A 14,394-nucleotide genomic window follows, 5' to 3' on the forward strand; every position below is an offset into this window, starting at 1 on the left:
ATTTAAGCGGAATGACACAAAGTCTGCGCCAAGGACGAGCAAAAAAGCTGCAGTCTCGACATGTCATGGGAATACATCTCACGACATACGAGAGGTGCCGAAGTACAGCTGGCAAAGCGGGAGAATTGATCTACATCGTGTTCCGGTTAGCTCTGAGTCCGTCCATACACTTGGCGAAAAACACTCACGAGATAATCGATCAATATCAATGCTTGAGCTTGAAGGTTCAGATAATGGAAGCTGATGGCCCAGACCGTGGTGACCGGTGACCCCTGTTGCAGTGGCTTCTCCGTCGTTTGTAAAGAATTGACTTGTGGATATCGATAAAGGTTTGGTGCCCGAATGAATTTATGGATTGGTTTAAAGTCGATCATAAATACAGCACGGCGGGAGACGATATATACCCAGAAAATCAAATTGTTCTTACCATCGCTACGCTGTCTTGCCTGAATCTTCCTTGAGACTAACGATTCTGTTCAGCACCAAGTAGTCACCCTGCTCACGGGAGGGTTCGACGTCGACATCGTTATCCAGGGCGGCAATCCGCGAATCCTTGTCCAGAGCAAAGTATGCTACTCTGAGGCCCTGGAACCGGACACACTCTTTGCCAACTAGTTGTTCGCTGGTAGCATGTGGTGTTTCATCATCGGCTGCTGGTGCGCTGGATTCTAGCGCCTTTGCTGTGCGGGCCTTGCCATCATGTCGGGCTTCATTCATCAATTGCTTGGAAAGCGGCCAAAACCCAACCTCTACCATGGCACCCTTGATGACCTCCAAGCTGTCGGGATTGATATCTGATCTGAAATCTGCGGGTGGGTTGTCGCTTTTGAAGAGACGGTGGAATACCCGTGTCTCGTCAATGCGTACTGGGCTACCTGAGGGAGGGTGCTCCGCGACCCACTGAATAAATGCCTTCGGCTTTTTTGGAGGCCCTTCGTTCTCTAGTTTGCACAGAAGCTCGACGATCTCTCCCGTGGATGGGTCTGTCTTGTATGAAGTGCATGTGATGGGGTAAGGGGCCTGGAACAGTCCGACCGTCTTGCCTGGTGCGAGGCGGAAGTAATCTTTAGAATCTTCTAACCGGAAATCGTCCGCGTCGATGTAGATAGTTCGAGTGAAGGGAACCGATGTAGTCCCTAACTCAGGGACCTTGGGGTGAAGAGGTTTCTCTATCGTCAAGAGGTAATCTTCCGGTAAATTCTCGATCGTGACTTTGAGGGGACGCATTACCATGAGGAGCCTTGGCGCTGTTGATTCTAGATATTGGCGGACGGCATGTTCAAAGCGGGCCACTTCGATGCTTGTTACAGCGGTAGATACGCCCAGGGTGCTGACGAAAGAGATGATGGCACCAGGTGGTACACCACGACGACGCAAGGCGATGAGTGTATAGAGCCGTGGATCATCCCATCCATCAACGTAACCCTCTTCAACGAGAGCCAAAATCTTCCGCTTCGACATGATTGCCCCTTCCAAGCTGAGCCGCCCGTACTCCGACTGCCTAGGCTTATACAATTCGAGGGCGTCGCAAAGCCATTCATAAGATTGACGCGAGGAGACGAACTCGGTTGTACATAGCGAGTGGCTGGTAAAAGTGTGATGAACGGAAGAAATGAATTGGAGAGAATCCATAGACGCACGAGATATTTTCGAAACTATCAACCAAACAATGGGTGTAATCGTACGTTGGATAGATCTTCCATTTATCTCCGGTTCGGTGGTGCGACGCGTCCAACACACGATATGCAGTCAAATCCCACATCTGGGGATTACCATCCTCTAGATCTTGCTTCATACGGAGATTGGCTTCTTTGGGCCGATATTTACCATCCTTCATATTTACGAATTCGGCGAGGGATTCGCTGACAGGGCGATCACGGTGTATGCATGGTCGGGGTTGTCCACGCTTTTCTCCACGGTCAGCTTTGATTTGCTCCTCTGCGGAAATAACGAGGGTCAGCGCCTCACTCCGGAGCACCACTAAGCTCACATACGAGTACAGTGGCAGACGTAAGCCTTGTCGCGTTTGATGAGCTCAATGGCTAATTCATACAGTTTGTCGAAATAATCGCTGGAGTAGGTGATCTTCCAAGGTTCAAAACCTAGCCATCGTACCATCTCGAGGATGCTTTCGAAATAACGGGCTTCTTCTTTCTCTGGGTTAGTGTCATCATAGCGGAGGTAGCATTTGCCACCGTTGTGAGCAGCATAACCAAAGTTCACAAAGATTGCCTTGGAATGTCCAATATGGAGGTATCCGTTGGGTTCGGGGGGAAACCGTGTCCATACTTGTCCGCCAGTCGTGGCCAAATGAGCTTCACGGAGGTGGGGATGGATCTGAGGGTTTCCTCCAGGCCTATGTAGCTGTCCTAGAAATCCTTCTTCGAAGACAGACTTGCGTGAAGTTGAAGGTTGAGCAGAAGCGGCTGAGGATTCTTTCTTGACCGCTTTCGGCTCCTAAGAATACACATTAATCCTTGGATCCAATGCAAGGGAGTAGAATTTACCTTAGTCTTAGGCTTCCCCGCCTGCTTTGGCCCGAATGTATCATTGAACGCGGTCTCAACGGCATTCTTGATATCCAAAGGGTTGGCCCAACGCAATGATGGCGAATTTCGGATGGATGTAATGACCGAGCCTAATTTGTCCCATCCTGCAATCGCGTTCGAAGTGATATGTTCGTTAACCTGGACGAGCAATTCTTCCGAGGTGATGGTGAATCCTGGAATCAATTATCCGGTCAATCCTTGTGGCGGCATCAACATATCAAGCCGTACCAACACCACACTGAGCGTCGAAACCCACATCATCTATTGGCACACGATGCGATTCAATATACTTCACAGCAACTGAGATAACATCAGAACACAAAGGATTTCTGGCGGGAGGATACGGGCTCACCGGAAACTTGATCAACGCTCTTGAGCTTGCCGTCAAGAATGCGAGCAACGATATAGGATGTTTCTTGCTCCCCAACATCCGATGCCTTGGATATCGCGCTTGCAAGCGCGGCAAATAGAGAAGCTTGCTTCTCATCGAGGGACGCGGTAGCTAAAGAGTGCTTCTCTATGGTGTCCTTCAAGATGGCAGCAGCCTTGGGTGATTTGGCCGCCTCCGCTGCTTTGGCTTGATTGAGGCCAATGGACTTGAACAATGCGATCAATGGATCGCCTGATGCGTCGAGCTTGCTTGTCTTTGAAGACATCTACTGTGAAGGTGGCAGACGATATCTAGTGATATCCGGATGGAAGATGGTGGTATTGGCTCGACAATCAATTAATACACGGTGTTCGCGATTCAGCTTGAGTCAGATCTAGGGTTAGGTGTACCTATGTATGGGTCGAGTTCCCAAATGGTTTTGTGCTTATACATGTACAGTATGTCCATTCAATATAAATCCCATACGATGAGGTCGCTACAACAACTAAACTGACATTTGTTCCGCTAAGTTAAGCTCCAGAAGGACTACAATGTCCGCAAGATTTGTCCCAATAGAAGGTGAATGGAAGCACCCGAATGAATTTATTTAGTGGGAGGCCCGCTCCCACTGGGTGTACCACTCCTACTCCCGTCTCTACCCTCCTGGCTGTTTCTCCCAAATAGCAGCGAGCTCGCATACTGCTCAGCTGCGGTGAATGTGTTCCGAATACTGCGTTTGACGCTTCGCCCCCTGTTATCCCCTTCTGTAGAAGAGGATTGCGCCTGGCCGTGCCCGAGACCAGAGGGCTGGGCAGGCGTATCGGTAGAGTCATCGTAACTGCTGTTGTCCTGCTGCTGCGATGGTAGTTGGTGTCGCTGACTCTCACGATGATGACGCGACTGCTCTGCCTGAGCGACGGCATGATGAGGAGAGCTCGCGACACCACCCAAAGCACTTTGGACGGAGGCTTGGAGTTCGCGCGCGGCGGCGAGCGACACTGGCGATGCTGGCTCTCGATATGGCCAAATTCCTTCCTCGGAGCGTAGTGCTTGTCCGCGACTTACGTGACGATTACTGGGTTGTTGCCTCTGCCGAGGCTGTTCAAGGCGAGCCTCCGACCGGGACGGCTGTTCATGCTGTAGATGTCTTGACTCATAAGGTCCAGTCCTAGAGGGCTCGCCCCCACTGCTGTCTACTTCTAATACCCTCCACTCCCCCGTACCACCACCAACATCGCCTCGTTGAGGGACAGCACTCCCGCCACTCACGGTTCGCGAACCTTGAGCAGTATGCACGGACACTTGCGCGCCTCTCCCATGCCCGATCTCCGCGTAATTCAATTCTGGCGTCAAAGCTCCATTCCCCCTTGACACAGCCAAAATGCTCTCGCCCCCGGGACCAACGAGCGTCGCGCTCGAGTTGACATGACTCTGCCCGATTCCCTGATTCAAATGATATGTTCTGAAGAAGGTAGCTCCGTTACTAGTATTCGTATGTGTACTCCTGTTTGACGCTACATCGCTCGGGGCCGGAGAATGAGGTGGCTCAACGACTGGGAGGTCAGTCCAGATACGGCGATTTGAGCTCGGGGCGGGGCCATCGATGGCGCCGATGGCACGAAGATGCATATAGTACTGTGGGGGGTCGAGGTATATGGCTTGGGGGTTCTGTGGTATCGCTGCATTAAGGTGTGTGGTATCTGGCACCCTCCTATGCGGGAGATGCGCCGCTTGAATAGCGGCTGCACGAAGGTCAACTCGCGCGGGCGGGAAAGTAGTGTGAGACCCGCGGAGAGTGCTTTCTACTTCTTCGTCGCCCTCTTCATCATCCTGAGGTTCCAGATTGTCATCGTCTTGAGAGTGTTCAAGGTCTGCATCACCGTCGACTTCGCCGTCACCATCATAGTCGTCTTCGTATTCCGTGTCATCGGTGCCGTTATTTTCGTTCATGCGGTCAAAGTATTCAGTAAGGAATGCCCGCAGCTGAGATACGCCTTTGCCAGAGTAGACGCAGAAGGCGGCCTGCTGGCTTATGTTGAAATCCTACACGACGCGGTGAGCCATGGGATGTCAGTTGAGTCTGATGTATTACCTTAGGTGGCGGTCGACAGAATCGCTGGAGTGTTGGTTGTCTAAAAGCTGGCACTCCGGTGAGGCTGAGATGAGTTAACTTGTGTAGCTTCTGCAGCAAGAAGTGGATCGCTCCGACAGAAATGCGATCGCAGTAGGATAAGTGGATACGCTCAAGTGTAGCGTGACGTTCCGCGAGTGAATACACCGCCTCGTCGGTGAGATTATTGACACGGACGAGTCCGACTCGGCGCAGTTTCGGAAGAGCAGAGAGCTCGAAAACGGACATATCCGTCAGACGGACACAGTCTGACGTGCCTAATGTTAAAATTACTGCCACGGCTGACCGCTAACAGGGACTTACTTGCGAAGTCAATATACCTCAACCTCGTGCAACTTCTCGCAAGAGTACGGACGGATCGGTCTGTGATATCGATTGCATGTCCCATATGTAGGTAATGTAGGTGCCGACCTAGGCGACAGATTGTTTCGACCGCCCTATCGGTGAGCAGGGCACACTTTGATAGGACGAGATTGCGAATCTTGGGGGCATGGGATACGATGCCCTCGATAGCGTCGTCGGTGATGTTTGCGCAGGCAGAAAGATCAAGCATCCGTAGGTGTTCGAATGTGCGGGTAATGATAAGAGGCGGAAGTAATTCCGCGTCGTCCGATAGTTTGGATAGAGGGAATGGATGTGTAGGAACGTTGCAATTATTGATGTCAGTTCGCAGAGTGGCCGGGAACGCCGCGTCGGTCAATTCGGTGCAATGTGATAGGCGCACTTCACGCATATGCGTCGAATATGTCCAAATGTCCCGAATGGAAACGTCCGTGACGAGTTTGCATTTGTTCAAGTCGATTTCCAGTAGCAGGGGGCAGGATTTGGCCAATGCAGAGATCGATTGGTCGGTGATAAGTTCAACCCCGCTCAACTTTACGCGGCGGAGGAGGGGACAGTTTGCAGCAAGAGCCGTGATAGCGGTATCAGTGACGTCTTTACAGTTGGCGAGATTAATGCCTTGCAGTCTGCGTGCCGATAACGCAAGGCCTTTGATAGCTTCGTCCGTCGTATTGACGACGCTGGTGAGGTCAACTGCGACCAAGTTCGGACATGATGGGAGGACCTCGGCGAGTGCAACCGAGGAGAGTTCGGAACAGTTGACAAGGGTGAGACGCTCAAGTCGGACACAATTGGCCAATATTTTGAAGTAGTCGTCCTTGAGGGACGATGCAAGAGCGAGGAAGTTTAGTCTACGGATAAGCGTGGCGTAGGCGAATCGCTGTTTCGACTCTGCTTGGGATAAGACGTGGATCATGGACTTTAGGGTGCTGAACTTGGAAAATGACGGTTTGTGCCATAGAAGTTCTACGGCGCACTCGCACCAAGCTCTGGATACCCGCAGAGAGTGGTATAAATCCTTTGGCGATGACAGGTGTTTGAGAATGTGAATGAGGATCTCGGGGGGCAGGGTAGAAACCACGCCTTGGGATGCCCAGTGGGCGGGATGAGCCACAAGCTTGATCACGACGTTGTCATCGTCGTTGTCGCCGTCGTTGTCGTTGTCGTCGGACAAGGATGTGTTGGACGGGGCGAGATGTTTGTGCTTGTACATTGTGGTCGTGAGGAAGGGAAGGATGAAGAAGGGTTGAAGGTGCAACGAGTCCACGTGCATCGTTTATTATTGTATGCCAAATGTCACACTCTTCCTCCTTCGATGAAAGACTCAATTCTTATATCCTTCCCCAGCCAGGACCCGAATACTATGCCACCAGACGAGCCCTGTGGTTGTCACGGCCAGAACAGGCTCAATCACAAGAACAGCCACATATACCTCACCCAGTTGGAATTCAGAAGTTGGCGAAGGCGCTTAGCGCGCCTGGGGCAGTCCAAGATGATAGATTATGGAAACAGTCGCTGAACAAGATCTGGAAGGGCTTCTCGTCGGGGGCGAGCTTGGTCGAAAGACTCCCCATGCGTGTTGTTGTGAGTAGCCGAATCTCACAGATTACTACTGGATTCATGGATGTGTGTGCTCTACAGGTCAGGATCGTACACGCTGCTTGGCTACGCGACTCGACTTGGCCAGCTAACGCCCAAGCGCCTGAGCCAGACGACGAGCTTCCACCAGATGCAGACACTGCAAAACAGGCGATGCCGCCTCTCGTTCTCAAGAGGGATCTCGATACAAGTGCCAAATCGCAGATGACTGGACTCGGCTAAGGCGCCAGCGGACGAGCATGTTACAAGTATGATCCTCTTTTGGTACAATGAAGTATGATGGGAGAGTAGCTTGACTCGTAGTGCTTCACAGATTAACTGGCGCCTGCGATCACGGCAATCCGAGTACACCCTCTCAAGCTCATGTCCGTGAAGGTGGTGAAACCTGTTTCAAAAGAACATAATTGGAATCAATTAGATCGTTGTTGACTATGACTATCACTCAGACATACCAAGATAACTCCATCTCCTCGTACAAACAGCATATCCATTTTCCGTTTGGCGACCTATGAGTGGATTAAAAAAGTCTCATACACCTAGTGCTTGGGACGCACGTTGACTGTCTTAGATCCAGCTGTGACATTTTCATCGTCGACGTCGACGATCATGATGGTCTCTTCAACATCACTGAGTATGAGGTTCATATGTCCATCGTACGCCTGTATGTCGCGCGTATAAGCTATAGAATTGAATCTTGATAAATGACTCACATGGAGGATCCCCGTTAACTGCCTGTCCCCTCTAAGTTTAACGAAGACGCGTTCGCTGAGGGAGAGCCGGATGAGGTCGAAAGGCTCCTGAATTCCAGAAGATGATGGATCCATGAACGGTAGATTTGGAACTCCGCCCTCTTGCTCTTGTACTTGTAGGATCAACGATGCCCGTGAGTCGCTTTGCTCCCATATCTCGTCCTCACCGTTGCTGACATCCTCAACAGAAACACTACTGTGACTATTGCGACGTCTTCTTGACTCACGACTCTGCTTCAGGTGGGTAACTTCTAGAAGCACACCCGTATTTGTTATTAACTTGCTTGCAGTGCGCAAAGCACACAACAGTGGTCGCAATCATCTCGCCAACGTTCGGGACTATTACGCCTGTACGTGATTGCATCTTTATAGCTTCTAACAATCTCCTTACGTCGGTGTATAGCACTTGGCCACGACAAGGCTCAGTCTATCATTGATCAAATTACGACTGCATATGAGTCAAGCGGTGGGCCTCCTCCAGGCGGTTTCGGATTTGGGCCGCAACATCTAGGAGGACCCCCACCACCACCTATGGGCTTCGGAGGGCCGCCGCCGTTTGGCCGTACGTATCTTGTCCCTGATTCTGAGGTAAAATACTGACTGTAAGAACATCAGGTCCTCCCTTCCCCCCAGGTCCTGGCATGCCGCCGCCTCCGGGAATGATGGGGCCTCCCCCCTTCCCCCCGAATGGTCCCCCAGGAATGGGCCCACCAGGTTTCGGAGGTGCGTACACCCATGAGCGAGTTAGGCTCTAAAGTTTACCTTTTTTATCACAGGTCCCCCTCCTTTCCCACCTAACGCAGGCGGTCCCCCCGGTGGAGCAATGCCTCCGTTCCCTCCCAATGGCATGAACGGTCCTCCTCCAGGTGCGCTCCCCATGGGTCCGCCAGACGCCCCCTCAGGGCCAGCGTCTGGACCTACTATTCATCCAGATAGGCTGCGGATGATGGGAAGCAGATAATCTCCTTTCTTTGACGCAGCACTTCAGCAATTATGGTGTTATGTTAAGTACGGTATTACAAAAACATGATTAAGTTTACTGGGTCAGTGGAACCCTTCTAATGTCATATGTTTATCATGATATGTGAACCTTATGCAAGAAATTGTCGATATGGAAGTCGAGTCGGAGCATTCAAATCTCAGTCCTGGCTGCATTACCGCGCTTGGTCGGTTGTCCTTCCATTCGTGCTTTGAATATGATTACAGCAATTAACGACATACGAAGGCTAAAAAAAACTGATTGTGAGACTAGCTGTATCTATGTACCCGGGAAGAAGAATTCAACGACTTCGAGTCATTTTTAGAGGCATTGGGAGTAGTCTAGAGTCGGAAACGGTCAGGCGTCAATAGGATGTTTAGACAACTGCACACAACTCACAGTCGTTGAGCTTGGTGCAAGTGCTGCCAGAAGCGCAGACGGTTGGGCCAGTGTATCCGATACCTGTTCATCCGTTAACACCATACGTTGTAAACAACCTCGGGAAAGCTACTAACCACCACACTGGGCGTATTTGGGTGCGGTCGCAGTCGTCCCTGGGCCAGCGGATGTGCTAGTGCCCGTGCCAGGCTGGGAGGTAGGTCCGCTAGGGGTACCAGTAGAACCAGTGTAAGTAGAGCCGATAGGTCCGGTTCTGATGTTCGAGAACGTAACCTGGGCATTGGGGGACTGGGACTCGACATCAGCTGGAACACCCGAGGTGGTCGCACATTCGCCCCGAGCAACACCGGGGGTCGAGGCGCTCTTGGTTGTGGGGTAGTTGCTGTCGAGCCAGAGCATGTTGGCAGCATGATCGTCCCAGACGGACATGACCAGGACCATGCCGTTGGCGAAGGCATCACCCATCTTGGCCAAGCCACCCTTTGAGGCGAACGAGTTGGTGTCGCCGAAGGTGGTCTTCTGGGCAGCGCACCAGGTGTCGGTGATAGAGTTTGCGTCAGTGAGGCCGGCGATGTTGGTCTTGGAGTTCTGGTAGACGACACCGTTCTGGACGTAAATACGGCGGATCTCAGAGAGTTTGCCAGTGGCGGAACCGTTGTCAGTGATGAATCTGAGGGCGTAACTGAGCTACGACAGACACTAAGTGAGTTGGAAATGTACGTACTGTGTCACAACTGTGATCTTCTTGGTGGTATCGATGGTCTTTCCCTTACCAAGGAAGTTCTTGTCCCCCATGCGGAACGAGTTGAAGTCGCAACCATCTTTGTCGCAAACACCACCGTATCTGTTGTCGCCGTCACCGCATTCAGTTCCAGAGCAGCGACGGATGCCAGTGACGCTGCAAGGATGGGGTGTGTATGCAGATGCCATCGAGTTGGCTTCCCAGATGTCCATCTCACTGCAACACGCGCCGTAGCGACCAGTTCCAGCGTTCGCGTCGTTGGGCGACCCAGCCCAGTCAAGGACGTTAGCCTCGCCGTTTATGAACTTGATATCATGAGGGCATTGTGAGTCACAGTATCCAGTTCCATATTTAGCACCGGCCTTGATGTCGAAGAGGTCAATCGAGGTCGCAGATTCTTCCGGATCGACAGAAGCTCACCTTGTTGCCAGTATTTTTGGACATGCCGCCGTCGGCTTCCATCTCAGAGAAGTAGAGAGCACCGTTCAAACCACAGGGTAGCTGCGACATGTCGACGTCGAAGGTGAACTCCTGGTTCTTCAAGTTGAACATCTTGTAGTGCGTCTCGTCGTCCATGAGGTAGACACGGGAGCCGATGTTGGTGGAGTACTGGCCCTTGGTCACGAACTTGAGAGTCAGGGCGTTGCCTGAGGTAGTGATACCGTATGTGCCGGAGTAGTCAGCACCGTCGAGAGCGCAATTGCTGGCGCAGGTCGTCGGGCTGGAACAGAGGGTAGAATCCCAAGTATTACCATCGTAGCAGTTCTAGAGGGGAAACCGTAATTGAGCGCGATTTCATCAGTGTTGGTAACACCAAAGAACTTGCCGTCGAACCGCTTGTAGTATGGAGCCAACGCCAATTGGAGTCAAGGACGACCGACTTGGATTGGGTAGTACATTGACCGGCTGCAGTGCACTGGGATACCTGCAATGTCGGGTGGGTTTCCGCGGTCAACGTGCCGACTTGCTGACCGAGAACAACGGCCGCGAAAGTGAAAGCGATGAGAGCAGCTGAGCGGAACATGCTGTAGGTTGGCAAAGAGACCGTTTGGACGATGGCTAGAAGGATTCAACGCCGAGTTGATGGAGAGAACTAGCAGCATTTCGCATGCTTTTATACGCACCACGTCGGAAAATGTCTGGTAAACCTCAACGCTCACCAGGCATGCAAGTCACGGTTGTCTCTGCAGAACCTCTGACTAGAGTCGCGAGGGAGTTGAAAGGCTCGCCGAAGAGCATCCGGCATATAATCATCGGAGAGGTCATCTAGATGCACGGAGAGGACGGTAAAACAAATCATGAGTATGTATCCCATCGTGACCATTGAAAGATCGAAGACGAGGACGGTACCGGACGGTCCACATATTCAGACGCCTCTTAGTGGGACCGTCAGCTTGTCGTCGTCGGGAGTGTTGAATTGAATAGAAATGTCACGAGACGGGCTTCATGCGGGCTTCTTATACTAGCCTTTTGACATTCAGGACCTCGATTGTGATGGGGGCCCGCGTGGATCGCGGTCTGTGGAAATATGGAGAACATACCGAAAAACTGCCGCAAAGACAAGGTCCGTACGCGAGTACCGTGAATGGGCAGTTCTTCATCTCCGTTGGTGGCATATCGTACGGTCCTAGACGTGTGGGTGTACGGGCTGGGTGTGTAGATCATTATGTTCGGTGATTCATCGCATCACAAACAACATTGGTGGAGGTAAAAAGGACATTATCAGTGTGCGTGCGACGCGTACGACGATACGTATGAAGGCACATCCAATCTTCCTCGCTTTGGCCCTACTACATTTATCCAGGAAGCAGGACATCGTGATGCAGAGGTTAAGGGTGAACGATTTCCCCGCAAAGGGTTGTCGACGGTCACTGGAATAATCGGCTATCGAAGAAACATGGGGTTACTGGACCGTTGAAAGACTGAGAAGAAAGAGTGTCTTGCAAGCAAGGGGTAGCGACTGCCATCCGACGGTGGCACCGATAATCATCCTTCGCGACGCCCTTCGGCGGATATTTCCTCTTCCTCTTCCTCTGGATTGAGGATCGCTGAAACAGCCATGAATCTAGGAAGTAATATTTTCTGGGTGAGGGTCGGCGATAGAGATATGACTGGGCAACTGACTTGGCAGCATCCAAGCCAGCAAATGTTCTCATTGCGTTGAGATCCGCGTGCAGCTGCTCACAGAGGTCCGTTGTCTGTGTGATAGCTCGGGACATCCTCGCGAGGCTGGCTGCCAGCTGGCCATAGAGCCGTTCTTTGGCCTGCGTCGCGTTCGTTGGAGGGCTCATCGTAGGAGTTGAAAGAGAATCTCATGGTCACGTGGGCGAATTCAGATCTCTCACTGCAGTCTCGGTGGCGCTTCCTCTCCAACGACCATCTCCGGAGAAATGGCTGCCTCTGCCTCTGACATCCGAAGTGCCCTCTCAATAGCATCACAACCCCAGAATCCTGCACAAACCCCTGCTCAGTCCAAGAAACTACAGGCCCAATCCAGTCGCAAGCCAGATGGCATCTCTCGTGAACTCTACTCATTAATTGGACCCTCCGCGCCCTCGCTAGCAGCCCAGCTAGCCAAGCCGAAGCTTAAACAGAAACCAAACCTTGGGAGCCGCTCTGTGGTGAAATGGTGAGTAAATAGCCGGCCTTGGCAAAGATATGGATTGAGATCCCAGTGTGGAGGTAGGGAGTGGAGGTCTTTCACCAACGGTGCTCGGAAGGACAAGTTGCAATTGAGACATTGGACGAAAGCCGCGACCGATGTAAATGCTGGTGAGCATGCCCCTTGCCTAGCGCGGGTGTCCCTCATACTTTGTAGATTACCCGTTTGCCAAATACAACGTCCAATCTACACCATATATCTATACCGACGAAGAATATACACAATACTTACAAGGTGCGTACTCCACTATCTACAAGTCAGCTAGCTCTCAAACTCGACTCTCAAGATCCTGAATGGACGAAGGAGGAAACCGATTTCCTTTTCAATGTTGTACGCGAATTCGATACGCGGTGGTACGTGATATACGACAGATATGACTTCCAAGGTGGGCCAGCGCGCTCTATGGAGGTTAGTGTTGTGTTGTTTAAACTCGACACATACGACCAATCTACGTTATCACCCCAGGACCTCAAAGACAGATATTACAGTGCATGCAGGAAGCTCATACGCAACCGACCCTGGTCTGGCGATGAAGCCAGTAAATCTTCGCTTCTCGCAAGTTTCCACTTCGATAAAGGTAATACATTCTCTGTATACAACGCACAATTGGCTCACATGAAATGAATACAGAACGCGAAATTACACGGAAGAAATACGTCGCAAGTCTCGAAAACCGGACGCCCGACCAGGTCGCAGAAGAGGAAGCTTTGTACATTGAAGTCAAACGTCTCGAGCAAAGCGAACGGAAGTTCAAGAAAGACCGCGAGGACCTTCTGCGTGTTCTGTCGGGTGTCGAGTCTGGGTTGCCTGATGTCCTCGAGGACGAGAGTCCTTTCAACAACCTTCCTATCATCGATACCAAGAAGAAGAGGAAGGGTCCAAGTTCGGGGTTCCTTCCTACAGACGTCGACAGCCCCACATCCGCTTCGAATGTCATTGCACTGGATCCTCCCATCGTACGGAAACCTCGGGACCCCAAATCTATCGCTTACGGTATGTCACCCTTCCAATATTTGATTCATTACTGACAACTCTACCCTTTATTAAGACGCACAACACTGCATCATACGCACAGACTTACCACCAAATGTTCAAGCCACCAAAGCTGCCCACCATCCCGCGTTTATGCGTTCGTTCAAACTACCGTATCCTAAAGCTGCTCTTGCGCCAAGAATCAACCAAATATTCGCTGAACTAGGGATCAACAATACTCGCCTAGTCATGCCGACACGGGACAACTGCGCGAGGCTAGAGGGGCTCATGGAACACATTTCGGCACTGGTGGAATCGAAAAAGATCCTTGATAAACTTGAATATGATATCCAAGTTGCCAAGAAGAGGCTAGGCATACGGAATAGCGAAGATAGAGAAGGGGGCGGGGGCGGGGGTAAAGGTAAAGGTGTTGGCATTGGGAGTGCCATGGATGTAGACGATGGAGATGCCGATGCCGATGCAGAGGCTGAGGAGGAGAGTGTTCGTGACGGCCGGGCTCAAAGTATTGTGAGCACGAAGAGTGCTAGGAGCCGCCGTCCGGTATGAGGACTCTCCTATGACTTACCCGGATCCTGGCTCACCGATTGTTGTCAGACTCGCCGTTCAATGTCCATTTCGTCGGTGGACACAAACGCCACCGCATCAGCACGCGCAAGCAACAAACGAAAGTTCCGTAATTAGCAATCTCGTTGTACTGGTAAGATGTATATCCTAGTACCTGCACGTAGTAGAAAATCGTCCCTTTCAGACAATCGGCTGCGTGCACCGATTCAGAAGTATATAGTAAGGCTCACTGCTGTTGGTGTGAATGATGCAAGAAAGCGTTAAATAAATTGGTATGGACATTGAAAGCAAAGATGTCCGTATCGAGTGAGACCT

At 51.5% G+C, this 14,394-nt stretch overlaps 8 protein-coding genes across 8 annotated transcripts; 3 read left to right on the forward strand and 5 right to left on the reverse strand.

The window, feature by feature from the left end:
• Nucleotides 1-432: 432 nt before the first annotated feature.
• Nucleotides 433-3,205, reverse strand: PC9H_004891 (uncharacterized protein; the record flags this gene model as incomplete). The annotated part of the gene is made up of 6 exons (XM_036774472.1): nt 433-1,585; nt 1,641-1,938; nt 1,995-2,457; nt 2,508-2,722; nt 2,778-2,849; nt 2,902-3,205. The coding sequence occupies 6 exons, from the start codon at nt 3,203-3,205 to the stop codon at nt 433-435; spliced, it is 2,505 nt and encodes an 834-aa protein (XP_036632974.1).
• Nucleotides 3,206-3,522: 317 nt separating this feature from the next.
• GRR1 (SCF ubiquitin ligase complex subunit) lies at nt 3,523-6,605 on the reverse strand (the record flags this gene model as incomplete). Its single annotated transcript, XM_036774473.1, has 3 exons — nt 3,523-4,962; nt 5,012-5,298; nt 5,354-6,605. The coding sequence occupies 3 exons, from the start codon at nt 6,603-6,605 to the stop codon at nt 3,523-3,525; spliced, it is 2,979 nt and encodes a 992-aa protein (XP_036632975.1).
• An 80-nt stretch (nt 6,606-6,685) lies between these two features.
• Nucleotides 6,686-7,213, forward strand: PC9H_004893 (uncharacterized protein; the record flags this gene model as incomplete). The annotated part of the gene is made up of 2 exons (XM_036774474.1): nt 6,686-6,976; nt 7,034-7,213. 2 exons carry the CDS (start codon nt 6,686-6,688, stop codon nt 7,211-7,213), a joined length of 471 nt encoding a protein of 156 aa, XP_036632976.1.
• A 139-nt stretch (nt 7,214-7,352) lies between these two features.
• Nucleotides 7,353-7,815, reverse strand: LSM3 (U4/U6-U5 snRNP complex subunit lsm3; the record flags this gene model as incomplete). The annotated part of the gene is made up of 4 exons (XM_036774475.1): nt 7,353-7,376; nt 7,444-7,497; nt 7,546-7,650; nt 7,702-7,815. The coding sequence occupies 4 exons, from the start codon at nt 7,813-7,815 to the stop codon at nt 7,353-7,355; spliced, it is 297 nt and encodes a 98-aa protein (XP_036632977.1).
• A 53-nt stretch (nt 7,816-7,868) lies between these two features.
• Nucleotides 7,869-8,701, forward strand: PC9H_004895 (uncharacterized protein; the record flags this gene model as incomplete). Its single annotated transcript, XM_036774476.1, has 6 exons — nt 7,869-7,874; nt 7,929-7,980; nt 8,031-8,090; nt 8,144-8,302; nt 8,356-8,463; nt 8,517-8,701. The coding sequence occupies 6 exons, from the start codon at nt 7,869-7,871 to the stop codon at nt 8,699-8,701; spliced, it is 570 nt and encodes a 189-aa protein (XP_036632978.1).
• A 528-nt stretch (nt 8,702-9,229) lies between these two features.
• On the reverse strand, nt 9,230-10,884 carry CBH1_1 (Exoglucanase 1; the record flags this gene model as incomplete). Its single annotated transcript, XM_036774477.1, has 4 exons — nt 9,230-9,788; nt 9,843-10,222; nt 10,281-10,625; nt 10,675-10,884. The coding sequence occupies 4 exons, from the start codon at nt 10,882-10,884 to the stop codon at nt 9,230-9,232; spliced, it is 1,494 nt and encodes a 497-aa protein (XP_036632979.1).
• Nucleotides 10,885-11,846: 962 nt separating this feature from the next.
• On the reverse strand, nt 11,847-12,151 carry PC9H_004897 (uncharacterized protein; the record flags this gene model as incomplete). The annotated part of the gene is made up of 2 exons (XM_036774478.1): nt 11,847-11,925; nt 11,985-12,151. The coding sequence occupies 2 exons, from the start codon at nt 12,149-12,151 to the stop codon at nt 11,847-11,849; spliced, it is 246 nt and encodes an 81-aa protein (XP_036632980.1).
• Nucleotides 12,152-12,250: 99 nt separating this feature from the next.
• SWC4 (swr complex subunit) lies at nt 12,251-14,196 on the forward strand (the record flags this gene model as incomplete). The annotated part of the gene is made up of 7 exons (XM_036774479.1): nt 12,251-12,489; nt 12,547-12,632; nt 12,679-12,756; nt 12,809-13,099; nt 13,153-13,515; nt 13,571-14,055; nt 14,110-14,196. The coding sequence occupies 7 exons, from the start codon at nt 12,251-12,253 to the stop codon at nt 14,194-14,196; spliced, it is 1,629 nt and encodes a 542-aa protein (XP_036632981.1).
• Between the last annotated feature and the right edge of the window lie 198 nt (nt 14,197-14,394).

This window comes from Pleurotus ostreatus, assembly GCF_014466165.1.
Source record: "Pleurotus ostreatus strain PC9 chromosome Unknown scaffold_3, whole genome shotgun sequence".
Lineage (NCBI taxonomy): Eukaryota > Fungi > Basidiomycota > Agaricomycetes > Agaricales > Pleurotaceae > Pleurotus > Pleurotus ostreatus.